This window comes from Kogia breviceps, chromosome 7, assembly GCF_026419965.1.
Source record: "Kogia breviceps isolate mKogBre1 chromosome 7, mKogBre1 haplotype 1, whole genome shotgun sequence".
Taxonomy (NCBI): domain Eukaryota; kingdom Metazoa; phylum Chordata; class Mammalia; order Artiodactyla; family Physeteridae; genus Kogia; species Kogia breviceps.
This window is the reverse complement of record NC_081316.1, coordinates 10,812,871-10,827,993: the sequence shown is the minus strand read 5'-3', so window position 1 is coordinate 10,827,993 and position 15,123 is coordinate 10,812,871. Positions and strand designations below refer to the sequence as shown.

Below are 15,123 nucleotides of genomic sequence, written 5' to 3'. Positions count from 1 at the left end.
CAAGCGGGGGTGGGGTGGGGGGGGAAGTGGCAGGAGGCAAGGACGACCAGACCTGCAATTGAAGGGCTAAAGCCAGAAATCAGTCAGCACGTTTTGGTTGGCAACATTGTAACCAGGAGAGGGGAAGGATGGGAGAGGAGAGAGACATAGTGGCCGGGGCGGTGGGGGAGGAATGGAGGCAAAGAAAGGAATAGAGACAGGAGATTGAGACAAAAAGGATGAGAAGGAAGAAGACGGGAAAGAGTGAAATAGAAGGTCTAAGAGCTGGAGCACCACTGAGTCTCAGAGTAGAAGCTGGAAATGGAGGAAACTTTTCTCTTTTTTTGGCCACGCTGTATGGCACATGGGATCTTAGTTCCCTGACCAGGGATCAAACCCGCATCCCCGGCAGTGGAAGCGCAGAGTCTTAACCACTGGACCACCGGGGAAGTCCCCCAGGAAAACTTATTAAGAAATATCTTCAGAGTCTAAAAAAAAATGCTCTGTGTTAAAAATCTCTCTTCCTATCTGTCTCCCCCATCAAGCTATAGGTTTTGCTTTTATTTAAAAATCTCTCTTCCTATCTGTCTCCCCCATCAAGCTATAGGTTTTGCTTTTATTTAAAAATCTCTCTTCCTATCTGTCTCCCCCATCAAGCTATAGGTTTTGCTTTTATTTTTGAAAATTTATGTACTTTGCCTGTGTCAGGTCTTAGTTGCAGCACACAGGATCTTCGTTATAGCATGTGGGCTCTTAGTTGTGGCATGCGTGTGGGATCTAGTTCCCCAACCAGGGATCGAACCTTGGCCCCCTGCATTGGGAGCATGGAGTCTTACCCACCGGACCACCAAGGAAGTCCCAAGCGATAGGTTTGAAAGGCAGGCATTAGGTTTAAGTCATCTTTATAGCCTCTGCGCTTAGCATAGTGCCAGACACATGCTAGGTACTCAATCAGTTGGTTGAACAAATAAAATATGAAGAAAAGGCAGGACTTGAAGATAGAAGGGCAGAGACATAGAATAGAGTGGGTTTGAGCTTACACTTCAGAGTCATAAGGATGCGCTTTCAAATCCCAGTTTTGCCATCTAACTGTAGGACTTTGAGCAAGACAGCCTTTCCGAGTTTAGAGTTTACCATATAACGTTGTTGTGAGGATTAGATGTCTGCAAAGCTCTTAGCAGACAGCCTGTGCAAGTTCCCAACAATGTTAGCTACTGTTATTACTGTTGTCACAGTTGTTGCAAACAAATAAGCGAGATGGGGGCTGTGATAAAGGGATTTGCATGAAAAGCCCCCAGTTAGACTCTGCCCTGCCACTTGGTAGTGCCTTTCCACTCTCACTCTGGGTCTGGCCATGTGACTTGCTTTGGCCGATGGGATGATGGTAAACGTGATGCAAGCAGAGGTGCAGGGTGTGAAAAGGACTGTCTATATTTGACTCCTCACTTGGAACTCTGCCACTGCAGGCTAGCACTGCTGGAAGGGTGCCGGAGACACGCAGAGGACAGCCAAGGTGTTCCAGCTGAGGCCATAGTAGACCAGTCATCGCCAACCAACCCACCAACCATTACAGATGTATGAGCGAGCCCAGGGAAGGTCAGCCAGGTCCATCCCAGATCAGCAAAAGACCACTCAGCCCTAACCCCCAGACTTAGGTGAAATAATAAATAGTTGCTATTTTAAGCCACTAAGTTTGGAGTGACTTGTTACAGCAATAGCTAGCCGATATAGGGGCCTCGGAAGCCCTAGTGCTCTAAAATTGAAAGGCAGGGCTTCCCTGGTGGCGCAGTGGTTGAGAGTCCGCCTGCCGATGCAGGGGACACGGGTTCGTGCCCCGGTCCGGGAAGATCCCACGTGCCGCGGAGCGGCTGGGCCCGTGAGCCGTGGCCGCTGAGCCTGCGCGTCCGGAGCCTGTGCTCCGCAGTGGGAGAGGCCACAACGGTGAGAGGCCCGCGTACTGCAAAAATAAAAATAAAAATAAAATAAAATAAAATTGAAAGGCAAATGAGAGAGGAAGTCATGGTCTGCCAGCTTTTATTTGTAGAGTCTGCTGTATTTGTACCAGAGAACGCTGCAGAAAGTGCTTTGGAGAGTCACGGGGAAGGGAGGATAGAAGCAGGTCCCCTCACTAGACCCCAAGGGAGCCCTTCAGGTGGAGGGCTGACCTGAGATGGGAGGCAGCCGGGGACAAGTCCAGGCAGGCAGCAGCGGGGCTGCAACTAGAAGAGCTGAGGCCAGAGGGGGCTTGCCCTGGTCGGCCTCCTGCAGGTCTCAGGTGCTGGGCTCATATATCCGCCCCATGAAGACCGGGAACTTGTGCTGCTGGTCCCAGAGCACAAAGAGGAAGGGCTGCTGCACTTCAAACACCAGCAAACTGCGGGCTACAGAGATAGCGGAGGCTGCAGCCGCCTCCACCCCGCTCTCCGTCAGCTCCAGCATGGACTGGTGCTGCATCGCAGAAAGCTGCAGATCCGGGTCCTCTGTCAGCCCGCACAGGTTGATGTTGTAGGTAAGGTCAAAGAATTCTAGGGCATAACCAGAGAAAAACAATAAGTCAAAGACCAGCACGATTGTACAACACGGGGAATATAGCCAGTGTTTCGTAATAACTGTAAATGGAAAGTAACCTTTAAAAATTGTACAAAAGGGACTTCCTGGGTGGCGCAGTGGTTCAGAATCCACCTGCTAATGCAGGGGACATGGGTTCAAGCCCTGGTCCGGGAAGATCCCACATGCTGCGGAGCAACTAAGCCCGTGCGCCACAACTACTGAGACCACGTGCCACAACTACTGAGACCATGCGCCACAACTACTGAAGCCCACGCACTCTAGGGCCCACGTGCTGCAACTACTGAGTCCGCACATCTACAGCCCGTGCTCCGCAACAAGAGGAGCCACTGCGATGAGAAGCCCGCACGCCACAATGAAGAGCAACCCCCGACTCACTGCAACCAAAGAAAGCCTGCGTGCAGCAACGAAGACGCAACGCAGCCGAAAAATAAAATTGTATAAAAATTTTAAAAGTTAAATTAAAAAATAATAATTTAAAATATTCTTAAAAATACTGCAATTAAAAAAAAAAAAACCAGCACAAAACCCTCAGCTGTTGGAGACGTCTGTTCTGAATTTTCTGGGTTTGTCCCAAGTTCCAATATCCTCTTTCTCCTCCTCCTCCTTGTTTATCAAATTATAATCGCGTTATAATGTGCCTTCCGGTCCAGTTCATGGGATCCCCTAACAGTGGGCCCATCTTCACTCCAACCACCACTTTCTCTCAAGTGGTGAGAAGCCTTGTCCCCAACCCCCCCAAACCCTGAAAAGTGATGCCATTTCTTCCTTATCAACAAGGACCTTGGAAGTGAGGTAATGTATCAGAAAGAGGACATATGTTCTCACATGAGGTCACATACCAGGGTGTGATGTCATATACCAGGAAACAAGATCATCTATTAGGAAGTCAAGTTCTATAGCAGAAAATGAAGTGATATATTTGGATATGACATCAAAGATCAGGAAGTGAGGTCTAAGGTTAGGAAACGGAGTATCTGTTGACTCCCCTGAACTCAGAAGCCTTCAGACCCTTTTAGTAGAGAGCTTCTTGCATATACCGTGGGGTGGCTGAGTTTTACGACATGTCTCTGAGGGAGGAGCATCCACTCCCACCTCGGTGACCTCTTCCCAGTGTCTATGTCACAAGGGAGCGCAGTGGAAACAGTTGGCAGGGCTGTAGACCTATATTGGGGTTCCGGCTCACTTCTAACTAGCTTAAGGGACCTTCAGTAAGTCATGCAAACTTTCTGAGTCTCAGCTTCTTCCATGATCCAGTGGGATAATCAGAGGATTGCAGGGCAACCTAACATTACGGACGAGAGGGTTCATGGCATTCCAAGGCCCGCCCTCCACCCCCAGCCCACCATCACAACCTCTTCTCCTCGGATGGCCTAGGATCAGTCCTGCCAGGGCTCACCCAGCAAGTCCTGGTTACTCTTCACTTTGATGCGAGGCATCATCAGGTGGGTAGGACGGAACTTGGCCGACTCCAGCTTCGTCATGATGGCCTTGAAGACAGGGGGGCTGAGGGCCTGCTCCATGTCTTTGAGACGGTGTTTCAAGGTCTGGGGCACCAGGATCACAAAGCTCAGGTTGTGGGACAGCTGCAGACGGCCCACCTGGAGAGTAAGACATGCACATTGTCAGTCTTCCTACCCCAGCTCTCTCCTGGCTCCTACCCTCTGTGTCCCAAGGCTGGTCTCCAGTCCGCTGCTGTAGGCTGTACTACTTCAACAAGCAGCAGCTAGAACTAGGCTCCCAGGCTTTGCCATGAGACGAGGATGCCAGCTGGGTGAACAGTGCCCATCTAACCCTGTGCTGGTGAGAGGCAGACGAAGGAGCACGAGATTTGTTTTGTTTTGTTCTGTTTTCGCGGTACGCGGGCCTCTCACCGTCGTGGCCTCTCCCGTTGCGGAGCACAGGCTCCGGACGCGCAGGCGCAGCGGCCATGGCTCACGGGCCCAGCCGCTCCGCGGCACGTGGGATCCTCCCGGACCGGGGCGCGAACCCGCGTCCCCCCGCATCGGCAGGCGGACTCTCAACCACTGCGCCACCAGGGCAGCCCTGAGCACGAGTTTTGATCACAGAGGCTGAGGATCACATCCTGACTCTGCTGCTGATTAAGTGCGCAAGACAGTCAAGCAATCTGATCTCTCCGAGCCCAGTTCCTCCTTCCAAGTATGTTGTGCATAAAGTATATAATGTACCAGCACAGTCGTCAGGTTCGTCCCTTTAAAGACGTTTGATGGCTTTTCACTGTCTATGAGATTAAGTATAAACTCTTGGTCTGGCATTCAAGATTGTGTACAAGCTGATCCTAGTCTACCTTTTCAGTTAGTCTGCCACTAGAAGGACTTACAGCTGGTGGCCAGATAAAAGTATGAGAGAAATGCAGGACCCACAAGTCCAATACAGGGGTGTTCTCAACTCAGGGCAAAGTTGCCCCCAGTGGACATCTGGCAATGCCTGGAGCTGACAGGAGCTCACAGTGCTACTGGCATCTAGTGGGTAGAAGCCAGGGATGTTGCTAAATGCTACAATGCCAGGGACAGCATCTTATAATGAAGAATCATCGAACCCGAAATGTCCATAGTGCCGGGACTGAGAAACTAATAGGATATAAGAGACTAATACTGAAATGGCATTATGGTTGAGGTTGAGAGATGGACAAGAATAATCTAGAATGCAGAATTCAACTGGGCAATGAAGCAATTAACTGAAAACAATCAATTGTTGGAATTGAAAAAATGGTCCAGAAGAAGCAGGTTGTACACTGATTTATCACCTGAAGAGCATGGACTTGGGGATCCCTGTTGACAGAAGCTCTAGACAGGGTACACTCATCTGGCAGTACACACCCTTCTTGTCCCGTGTACAGACCCTGCCTCTGTGACCAAAAATTACCACACTGTGGTCTTCAATTTTCAAGCCAACAACCTCAGCACACCTGAGTTGGTAAACCTAACCCCCTTCATTGGGTAAATACTCTTTAAATCCCAGGAAAATTAAGAATGAAGTATGGGAATAACAAAATAAGCCAACTCTGTAGTATTAACACCAGGTGATAAGTTCAGAGCAATCTGTGTTTGTTATTTAAAATAGCGTTTATAATTTTTAAGAGAATCATACATGCTAGTTTTATGCTTTTGAACAAAAAGGTGTGGGATAATTTCATTTGGTTTGAGAATGATGTTGAGATGTTGACTGAAAGTTGATTTACTCTTCAGATTGAATTTTTAACTCACAAGTAGGCTTTAGGTGCTAGCAAGAAATGGCCAAGCAGGGCTGTAATTCTGTTCTGTCAGGTATCTGACATGCTAAAAGAGAAAGTCAAGTATATCAAATGTATGAGGTATTTATAAAGTACATACATAAGCTCAAAATGCTTAGGGGATATTAATTAACCATATTTGTAAATGAGACAAATGGTTTAAAGGAGTTTAATCTGTTCAAAATGGCTTAATTGAAGAACAAATGAAAGTTAGTGTTTTATATAAATATTATGATTAATAATGTAGCAAATACAGCTAAAAATTTAAAGGCTTAAGTAAAATTTTGATTTTAAATTTATAACATGAATATATTAAATCAAGTATTTGTTTAAAACCCACAAAACTGTAAAGAGTGGGGTTTTTTGGCATAAAACTCCTTCTTTGCCATTAAAAAACCCTCACATTGGGACTTCCCTGGTGGCGCAGTGGTTGAGAATCTGCCTGCCAATGCAGGGGACACAGGTTCGGGCCCTGGTCTGGGAAGATCCCACATACCGCGGAGCAAATGGGCCCGTGAGCCACAACTACTGAGCCTGTGTGTCTGGAGCCTATGCTCCGCAACAAGAGAGGCCGAGGTAGTGAGAGGCCCGCGCACCACGATGAAGAGTGGCCCCCGCTCAGCGCAACTGGAGAAAGCCCTCGGACAGAAACGAAGACCCGACACAGCCAAAAATAAATAAATAACACAAAACACAACAAACAAAAAAACTCTCACACTGATATTCTCCCCCATATACTCTGAGTTTGAGTGATGCCCTGAACCGGCCATATATATTCCCTCTTCTCTGCCTTATGCATGTATTCTGGTTCTGTTAAATAGTTGGGAATGTTCGAAGCCGTTGGATAGGGGTGGATGGATGGAAGGGTAGCAAAGTGCATGAATGGTTAAGAGTGGTCAGAAGTACCCACCTCTGTGACGTCTTCCTAGCCATTCATACTAAGGGAGTTGCTCCCTTTAGCATCTTCCATTGAATTCATTCATTTAGTCAGCACACATAATGGGCACTTATTATATGTGGTATTGTTCTAGGCCCTCAGATATAGTAGGAAAAAAAAGAGGTAAGGTCTCTGATCCCAAGGAAAGAGACGGTAGCTCAGGGAGATAGATAATACTGCAATCAACTAAGCAAGTAAACAACATAATTCAGATCGTGATAAGTACCATGGATATAATAAAACAGGATGATGTTACAGGGTGAGGAGGAGGCTACTTTAAGGAGCGGGAGGCCTCTTCACCAAGGTGGCCTTTTAGTTGATACCAGATGAGCAGAGAAACAAGTTATGTGAAAATCTGAGTGAAAAGCATCCAGGCAGGGGGAAAAGTTAGGGAAAGCTCCCAAGGTAGAAGCAAGCGTGGCATGTTCCAGAACAGATCCTATATTCCTCAGCCTGGTACCAAGTCACTGGGTATCTCTCATTGTTTTCTGTCTCAGCAAGTTCTGTGTCTTGCTGTCCTAACAGGGCAGAAGTATCTGGTCATTGGGCCTATGAGAGACTTTACTAACTAGAATCTTCTGGGCTCCATGTCCTCTCTTCCCTCCCTCCTCATCCACTGAAATCATACTGTTCAATTTCTGCTAAGGAACTTAAGCCATTTCACACATGCACATACCACGTACATGAACGCATGGATATACCTAGACATGTGTACACATACAGATGCATGCTGTACACAGGTACACACACAGAGGACTTACTAAGCCAGCAGGGCCTACTGGTGGGTTGACTGGAAAGAGAAACAGAGGCACAGAATAGGAACACGACTCACTTTTTGCCATTCAATGCAGTAGAGATGCATGAAGAAATTTTAGAATCCTGCTTTCCAACCTCAAATATATAATGCCTGCCCCGGCCAAGGCTGGAGAGGGGGAGAAGGAGAAAAGATAGGGTGCAAATAGAGTCAGAAGAAGTAGAAATGATGAATTAGGGGTAAGGCTATGCCCCACACTGATGGGGCCACAGCAGAAAAGAAGTCAGGATACGCAAGAGGCTCTGAAACAGGAGTGTGAAGGGCCAAGAACTTACCTTGGCCTTCAAAGTCGGGTCTGTGAAGTGGGCCACAGGGTACTTCTTGCTATTCATCATGGGCACTTTTATCACAGAGGATCTGCTGTAAAAGGCATTCACATTTGTTCTGCTGTGGTTAAATGTTGTCTTCCACTTGGCTAGAGGGAAGAGTGGGCAAGAGTTACTCTAATGCAGGCGGGGAGAGGGTGAAGCGGAGTCAAAGGCTCTGTTAGCAAGGGGTGGGGCGGGTACCATGGGATCCGGTCGTGGAACTCGGGGTTGAGTGGGTTTTAAGCCAGGAGGAGAAGGAGGAGCTCAGGACGGGAAGACACCCTGGTCCAGGGCCCCCTTACCATTCAGGTAGATAGCGTTGAGGAGGACAAGGCGGGGGTCCTCGGGCAGGCTGTCTAGCAGTTGCCCGATCTTGCGGTTGGTCTCCTTGGCCACCCAGGCATTGATGAACTCCAAGTTGACTTTACTGTCATTTGCCAGGGCTTTGGGGCTGTTGCCATACAGGCTCTGAGAGGCATTCGCAAAGGTGTCCTTTATAGCCAGGTCTGGCAGCGGAAGCAGGTTGAGAGAGGGAGGCATGAGATCTCGGAACACTCTCTCCCCTTCCAAGAGCAGGCTTGGAGAGGGAGCTTGTTTCCCATCACTTTTCTCCTCCAATGAACACAGTACGTCGGAGCAGGGCTCCCGCCCACTCCTCTTACAGATGTGCTGAGACCCAGAGAAGGCAAATCCTGAGCTAAGAGCAGAACTCATCCTAGGCTTTTTTTTTTTTTTTTTCTGTATGCGGGCCTCTCACTGTTGCGGCCTCTCCCCTTGCGGAGCGCAGGCTCCAGACGTGCAGGCTCAGCGGCCACGGCTCACGGGCCCAGCCGCTCCGCGGCACGTGGGATCCTCCCAGACCGGGGCACGAACCCGCGTCCCCTGCATCGGCAGGCGGACTCCCAACCACTGCGCCACCAGGGAAGCCCTCATCCTAGGCTTTAAGTGCCTCTGTTTGCCATGGGACCACGGCTTGGCAAGGTAACCCTTTGAGATCTGAACTTCCATTTGCCTGTATTTTCCCTCTTTTCTTCCCTTAATTCAACAGGGAACAGACTCTGCTTTTCAGACTCACTGGAAGGTGTGTGACAAGACTTCCTGGGTTTTGCTCTCCAAAGCCCAGGTCCACTAAAGAAAAGAAGTGTTTGAAAGAGAAATTTTTCCTGGACTAAATAGATAATATTGAATGCAGCTGTATTTTCCACCAACCTAGCAAGACAGAGGATAAATCTGATTTATAGCAAATAAGTAAATGCAACATTTCTTGAATCCCTCTAAGCTATATTTTTCCCATCTCTAAAAAGAGGGGTTTTGGTTGTTTTTTTTTTTAAGATAATGGTGTGATACGTAAGTTTTCTTGTTTTCTTTCTTTCTTTCTTTTATCTTTCCTATATGTTCTCAGGTTTGTTTTCTTTCTTTTTTTTTTTTTTTTCTGGTACGCGGGCCTCTCACCGTTGCAGCCTCTCCCGTTGCAGAGCGCAGGCTCCGGACGCGCAGGCTCAGCGGCCACGGCTCACGGGCCCAGCCGCTCCGCGGCACGTGGGATCCTCCCGGACCGGGACTCGAACCCGCGTCCCCCGCATCGGCAGGCGGACTCTCAACCACTGCGCCACCAGGGAAGCCCAGAAGGCTATTCTTACTTTAGATGGAGTTGATGAACGCAGATGACTTGCCCAAGGTCTCACCAGGGGACCTATCCAGCTCCCAGGAGCCACCTGATATTTCGGAGGCCCCAACCTGCTCTGCATTCCGTCCCCTGTTCTAGTTCTAACATTCCCTCTGTCCTCTCTTTCCCCAGGGCTGGGTCTCCATCAAAATCTTGAGGACCCAGCTCAGCACCTGCCATCCTTCCCCGGGGAACTCACCTGGGCTGTGGAAGATTTGAGAGACTGTGGTAAAGCCTCTGGATGTGGAGGCCTTCAGGGCCTGGTGGACACAGGTAAAGTCTTTGGGGTAGGAGAGGAGTTGCTCCAGGCTTTCCTTGGTTTCTCCTCTAGCCCCTACAACAAACAGCAGAGATGAGGGGTAAGCAGGGGGAGTGGGAAACCACCGCTGGGGACCAGGCTGCAATGGGGAGAATCCCTTATCATCAGAGCCAGAAGTGTTCTGGAAGATAATACGTGTCAGAAAGAGAAGGGTGGGGGAATTATGAACCATCACAGGATTTTCGAGGGCTTTGAATACTTTCTTCCTCCGTTTTCCTACCTCATTTTAATACCACTCATCATCCAAAGCCTGGTCCAATCGCTGCCTGTTCCACATGACCTATTATTTAGCTGGTTCAGGTTGACAAAGGTTCGCCCTATAGGCAGAGACACTAGATCATGGTTAAGAGGAGACATCAGGAAATTGTAAAAGAGGATGCCTGTTCAGTACCCTTTCCGTTTTTCATGATTGAGTACTTATTGTACACATCTGCTGTGCAGTGATAAAATGCATCGAGCACTTACTTCATTCCAGGCACTACAAGTGCTTCTCCCATATTATCTCAATGAATCTTCACCATAACCCTTTTACGTAAGGACAGTTCCTATCCCCGTTACACAGATGAGAAAACTGAGGTTTCAGAGAGTAAGTAATCTACTCATTTTAAGATCACAGAGTTAATAATTGGATGGAGAAAAGATTCAAGCCATATCTTTTGGGCAAGAAAAAAATTAACTGAAACCAGTCAGTTGAAATGTGCCTCCCAGGGGACATTTGGCCACATGTGGAGACATTGTGGTTGTCATAACTGGAGGGTGGGGTGCTACTGGCATCCGGTGGGTACAGGCTAGGGATGTTAGGATTCTGCGACCACAGAAGAAAGGTTCTTATGTGCTCACTGTATTGTCTCTAGTAGCCTTCCTGGAATTCCCCCTTGGAGTGACAGCTGTTTCCACTGCAGTAGCACTTTGCTGGTGCTATTCCTAGGGTAATTACCCCAAGGGACTTGATTGTGGTCTCTCAGGAAAGCAGAGGAATTAACATTTTTTGACCTCCTACCACATCAGGCACTGGGCTATCTGCTTAATTTTTTTTTAGGTCACAACAACCATTTCCGTTTTACACAGAAGGACTCAGGCTCAGAGAAGTTAAGTGATCTGCCCAAGGTCACACAGCTAAGAAAGCTATGAAGCAGCATTATCATGATTCTACTCTACATCTCTCTCTTATCGTTCATCTTCCTTATGGCCTTACCTTGAACCATGATTGGTGGCTGGGACATTATTTTATATGTTCTTGTACTGTCCACAGGGTTTTATAAGCAATAGTGCCTATTACATCATTGTTAAATGAAAGAATAAATGAAAATGCCAGAATAAAACGATTCCCCTCCCTCACCCCCAATGTAGCCCATTTTTACAGCTTCCTTCCAGAGGCATAGATAGCTGTGTATGTATCTGGATACGTTCCCCTCTCATGGGAACGTCTAACACATAACCCGGAGAGAACTCCGTCAGGTTCTTACCGAGCAGGACTTGAGTGAGGAGGCTGGCGATGCTGAACGGGGAAAAGACAATGTTGGTCTCCTCCTTCGTCATTACTGAGAAAGTGTGGTAGAGATTCAGGGAGAAATCTGTCAAAGCCTCCCCCAGCATGGCCTCTGCTGAATGACTCTCCAAGTCAGAGCAGGAGGTGACAGGTGCTGGGCAGAAGGGCTTAGTAGTGGCCTGGGTAGTTGGTTGGATGGGTTGAGTGGTGGCCTGGTTGAAGGGCTGGGTGGTATTGGCTGTTTCGATGGTCAAGTTGGTTTTCAGCAGCGTGGAAGAGCCCTCGGTGTCTTGAATGGATACATTGTTGGGAATATCTCCTTTGGGGATATCTCCTTCATTTGCCCCTCCTTGTAAGCTCTCTGGATCCACGGGGCTGATACCAATCAGATTGGAGGAGGCTCTATCCTGTGGTTCAAGAGACTTTCTTTCTTTTATTATGAGGCACAGTCCCCTTCAAACCCTCAAAGCAGGAAGAGAAGGTGGGCTACCAGAGAATTAATTATTCCCGGGAAAGCCTGGTGGCAGAGGGGCCCGCCCTGGAGCCACCACCAGTGATCCCTTCAGAGAAAGCGCGTATTATCCCATTTCACTGATAAAAGAAACTGATGCTGAGACAAATTAAGTAACTAGCCCAGGGTCTCAAGGGAAGCGGAAGGAAAAACTAGGAGTCAAGCTTGGATCTCTGATTCCAGATCCTTGATCACTACCACATCATCTGACACATCTCAGAGGGCACTGCCAGTGTTAACTCCACACACATACACTGAGCGCACACGCCAAAGTTAAGCACCCACCTTTGTCCTGGGCTCATCCCTTCTCCCTGACCTCCCAGACGACGGGGGAGAGCCTAGGTCTCGTCAGCCCAGCCTCCATCCCGCAACTCAGTTTTCCTCAACAACCCCTCGCTTTTAATATCGCAAAATGCTGCCCATCTCCTTGCCCTCTTTGATCCTTCTGCTTTATTCTCCACTTCATAAATCAGGACAGGTAGCCTCGGAGAAGTGACTGGCTCAAGGCCACCGCAGCTGGTACCGCAGCGAGTCCGGATTAGACCCTGCGTGGGTCTGAATGCCCGCTCTTCGCATGCTCTTTGTAGTAACTCCAGCGCTAGGATCACACTTGCTGAGCCCAAGAGGAGCTCTCCTCATCCTCCGGAGCCTGAAGGGTTAATCCTCAGCCCCCTCCCCTCCCCCACCTCACGAAGGGGTCACTCACCCCAGCCAGCAGCAGCAGCAGCAGGAGGGTCAGCGGGGTCAGCCTGGAGGCCATCTGGGCGGCGACGTCAGCCCAGACCTGCAGAGCCAGCCGCCGTCGTCGGTGCCAGCTCCGAGCCTCGGGCCTAGGGGGGCCTCCACCCCGCCCCGCCCCACCCCGGCGCCCGCCCCCATTCCATTCGCGGCCCTAACCCCTCTCTGCGAATTCCAACCCCCTCCCTTCCCCGTGCCGGGGCCACCTTCTCCCTGGCTCCTCCCCCTGATCTGTTTTCCCCGAACCGCTTCCCTTTCCCGGCACCGGCTGGCCCTTCCTTTCCCCCCCAGGCCCGGGTCTCTGTCCATCTGCTCCATCCAGAGGGTCCTGCTTTAGCTAAACAATGAGGCCAGGGGCCCTGGTAGGAGGGGAGGTCCAGAGGGGGCTGGGCACGTCAGCCCTGGGGGAGGAGATGGAGGGGAAGGAGGGGGAGGCAGAGGTCTTAAGAGGAAGCAAGGAAACAGAGACTGCAGAGATAAAGGGGGGGGCGGGGCACTGGGGAGGAAAAGGAGATAAGAATGAGGAGACCTCCTTCTCCCAACACCCTCCTCCCCAGCACCAAACCTGCTCCGAACTCCTGGTCACTGGGAAGCTTCAGGGCCGACTAAGTGGATAGTCCCACAGCGTCGGGGCGTGGGGGGGGGGGTGCGGGGGCGGGTGTTGGGTCTTAGCTATTGGCTGGCCCAGGACATTGCCCAGTTACAAATTAAGGCGGATTGATCGCTCGTGTGATTTCCCGTAAATCAGGATGGGACGGATACCGATCCGTAAGCCAGGCCGGGAATTTAGCCCAAAGCCCCTTGGGAGTCTGGGGGTGGGGAAGCTTGGGTGCAGCTCTCAGCTGCACACAACCAAGCCTCCTCCTGCATCGTTATGGGTCATGATAGAAACGGCACAGACACAAAATGTTCTCCGCAGTTCACAAGCCACCAGCTTTCCAGGAATTGCTCATCTCAGTGGATCCTCAAAGTAACCCTTTGGAAACAGACCCGATTGTGCCCATTTGATAGTTCAGAGCCTTACTACGCTTACATGGCTGGCTCACTTGGAGAGCCCTCACTTGAAAATAAGCCTGGTCTGGAACTCCTGAGGTCCTAACCTCACCCCCCACCCTCCTCCATGGGTGTTCTGCTTCCCCTGGAAACCCCGAGTTAGTGGTTCTTCCATTCTGTAACGGACGAGGAATCTGAAGCACCCAGTCCAGCGAGCTTTCACCTTAAGCGAAAACACAAAGCTGGGCTATATGTGTTGAGGGTGGGAGAGGGTGGCCTGGGAGCCAACAGACCTGGCTTGCCGCGTGACCCTGGCAAGTTGCTTTCCCTCTCGGCACCTAGCTCCCCTCTCATGGTTGCCAGATAAAATACAGGAAGCCCAGTTAAATCTGAATTTCAGGGAAATGAAAAAAATGTTTATTTGGAAATATGCCCCCCCCCCAATATGGGGCCTCCTTACACTAAAAAAATATAGTTTTTGGTCTTTTATCTGAAATTCAGATTTAACTAGACATTCTGTATCTTATTTGCTAAATCTGGCAACCCTACCTCTGCAAAACAAGGTAGTGTCTGATGACCTGATACAACTCTGATGTTCTATGGTCACCTCACTGCCGGGCCTGTCCTGTTTGGCACATTTTGGAAAGTTGGCTGCTAGCGCCAGAACTGCTACTCTAAGGGGCTGACCAAGGACAGAAATGAGAGAGACTATTTGCGTGGCTCCTTGGTGGGGGGGGTCGGAGGAGGGGTGTCTTTGGAAAAGACTCACAAAGACACCAACTTTGCAGGTACTTCATTCCCTGCAACCACTGGGGGAACCTCCAAAGTCACGGGGAAGTTCCCTCACATCAGTGCCATGGTTGAAACAGCTGTGCACACAATGCCACTTCTCCATCCCCAGGGCCCAGGTTGGGGCCTTCGAACTTGTGGGTCAGCCAAACAAAAAGAAGATGATGGAAATCAACCTCATTCATCCTTTCATTAATTCTCATGACACCAGTGAAGTGGGTGCTAATATTAATCCCACCTGAAATCAAACTTTTGAAGTATGAGACTCAGCAGAAATTATCTGGTCCATCCAACATCACACAGCTAGTAAGTGACAGAGCCAGGATGAGGACCACGTCTCTCTGAGCCCGAAATCCTGTATTAACCCCTATGAATGGCTGGCACGTGCCGGGAGCTAGCCTAAAGCCAGCAGCAGGGTGAACATCCTGTGTCCAGCTGCGGGACGGTGGCGCTCTGTGGACCAGAGTCTCAGGGTGGACAAGGACCAGTGGAGAGGGCTTCCCGACCTCCTTTGGACACCTCAGCTCTCTGGCCAAAGCCATCTCTTCTGGGCATTTAGAGGGTGTCTCTGCTTTGTGGATACTGTCCTGCCTGATGAAACTGGGGCGAAGCTGAAGCCCTTCCCCAAAGTGAATGGCCTGAGGTTGACTTGATCAGGTGTTTGCACAATTTCTCCTTAGCGTGGGCGATCCGATAGTCAATCAGCTTAGGGTTGTGAATTCAGTCCTTTCCCCACCATTGGGGGCAGGTCCTGGGTTT

The 15,123-nt window shown here is 49.7% G+C and overlaps 1 protein-coding gene across 2 annotated transcripts; it reads right to left on the bottom strand.

Annotated features, from left to right (window-relative positions):
• Positions 1-1,996: 1,996 nt before the first annotated feature.
• Positions 1,997-13,379, bottom strand: SERPING1 (serpin family G member 1). 2 transcript variants are annotated; one of them, XM_059070482.2, is made up of 8 exons: positions 13,148-13,379; positions 12,551-12,628; positions 11,311-11,755; positions 9,725-9,859; positions 8,162-8,365; positions 7,827-7,966; positions 3,947-4,148; positions 1,997-2,504 (listed from the first exon to the last, which is right to left on the bottom strand). In XM_059070482.2, the coding sequence occupies exons 2-8, from the start codon at positions 12,602-12,604 to the stop codon at positions 2,251-2,253; spliced, it is 1,434 nt and encodes a 477-aa protein (XP_058926465.1). In that variant the 5' UTR covers positions 12,605-12,628; positions 13,148-13,379; the 3' UTR covers positions 1,997-2,250. The 2 variants fall into 2 exon arrangements, with proteins under 2 accessions (XP_058926465.1, XP_058926466.1); XM_059070483.2 differs by having other exon boundaries at positions 11,311-11,740.
• Between the last annotated feature and the right edge of the window lie 1,744 nt (positions 13,380-15,123).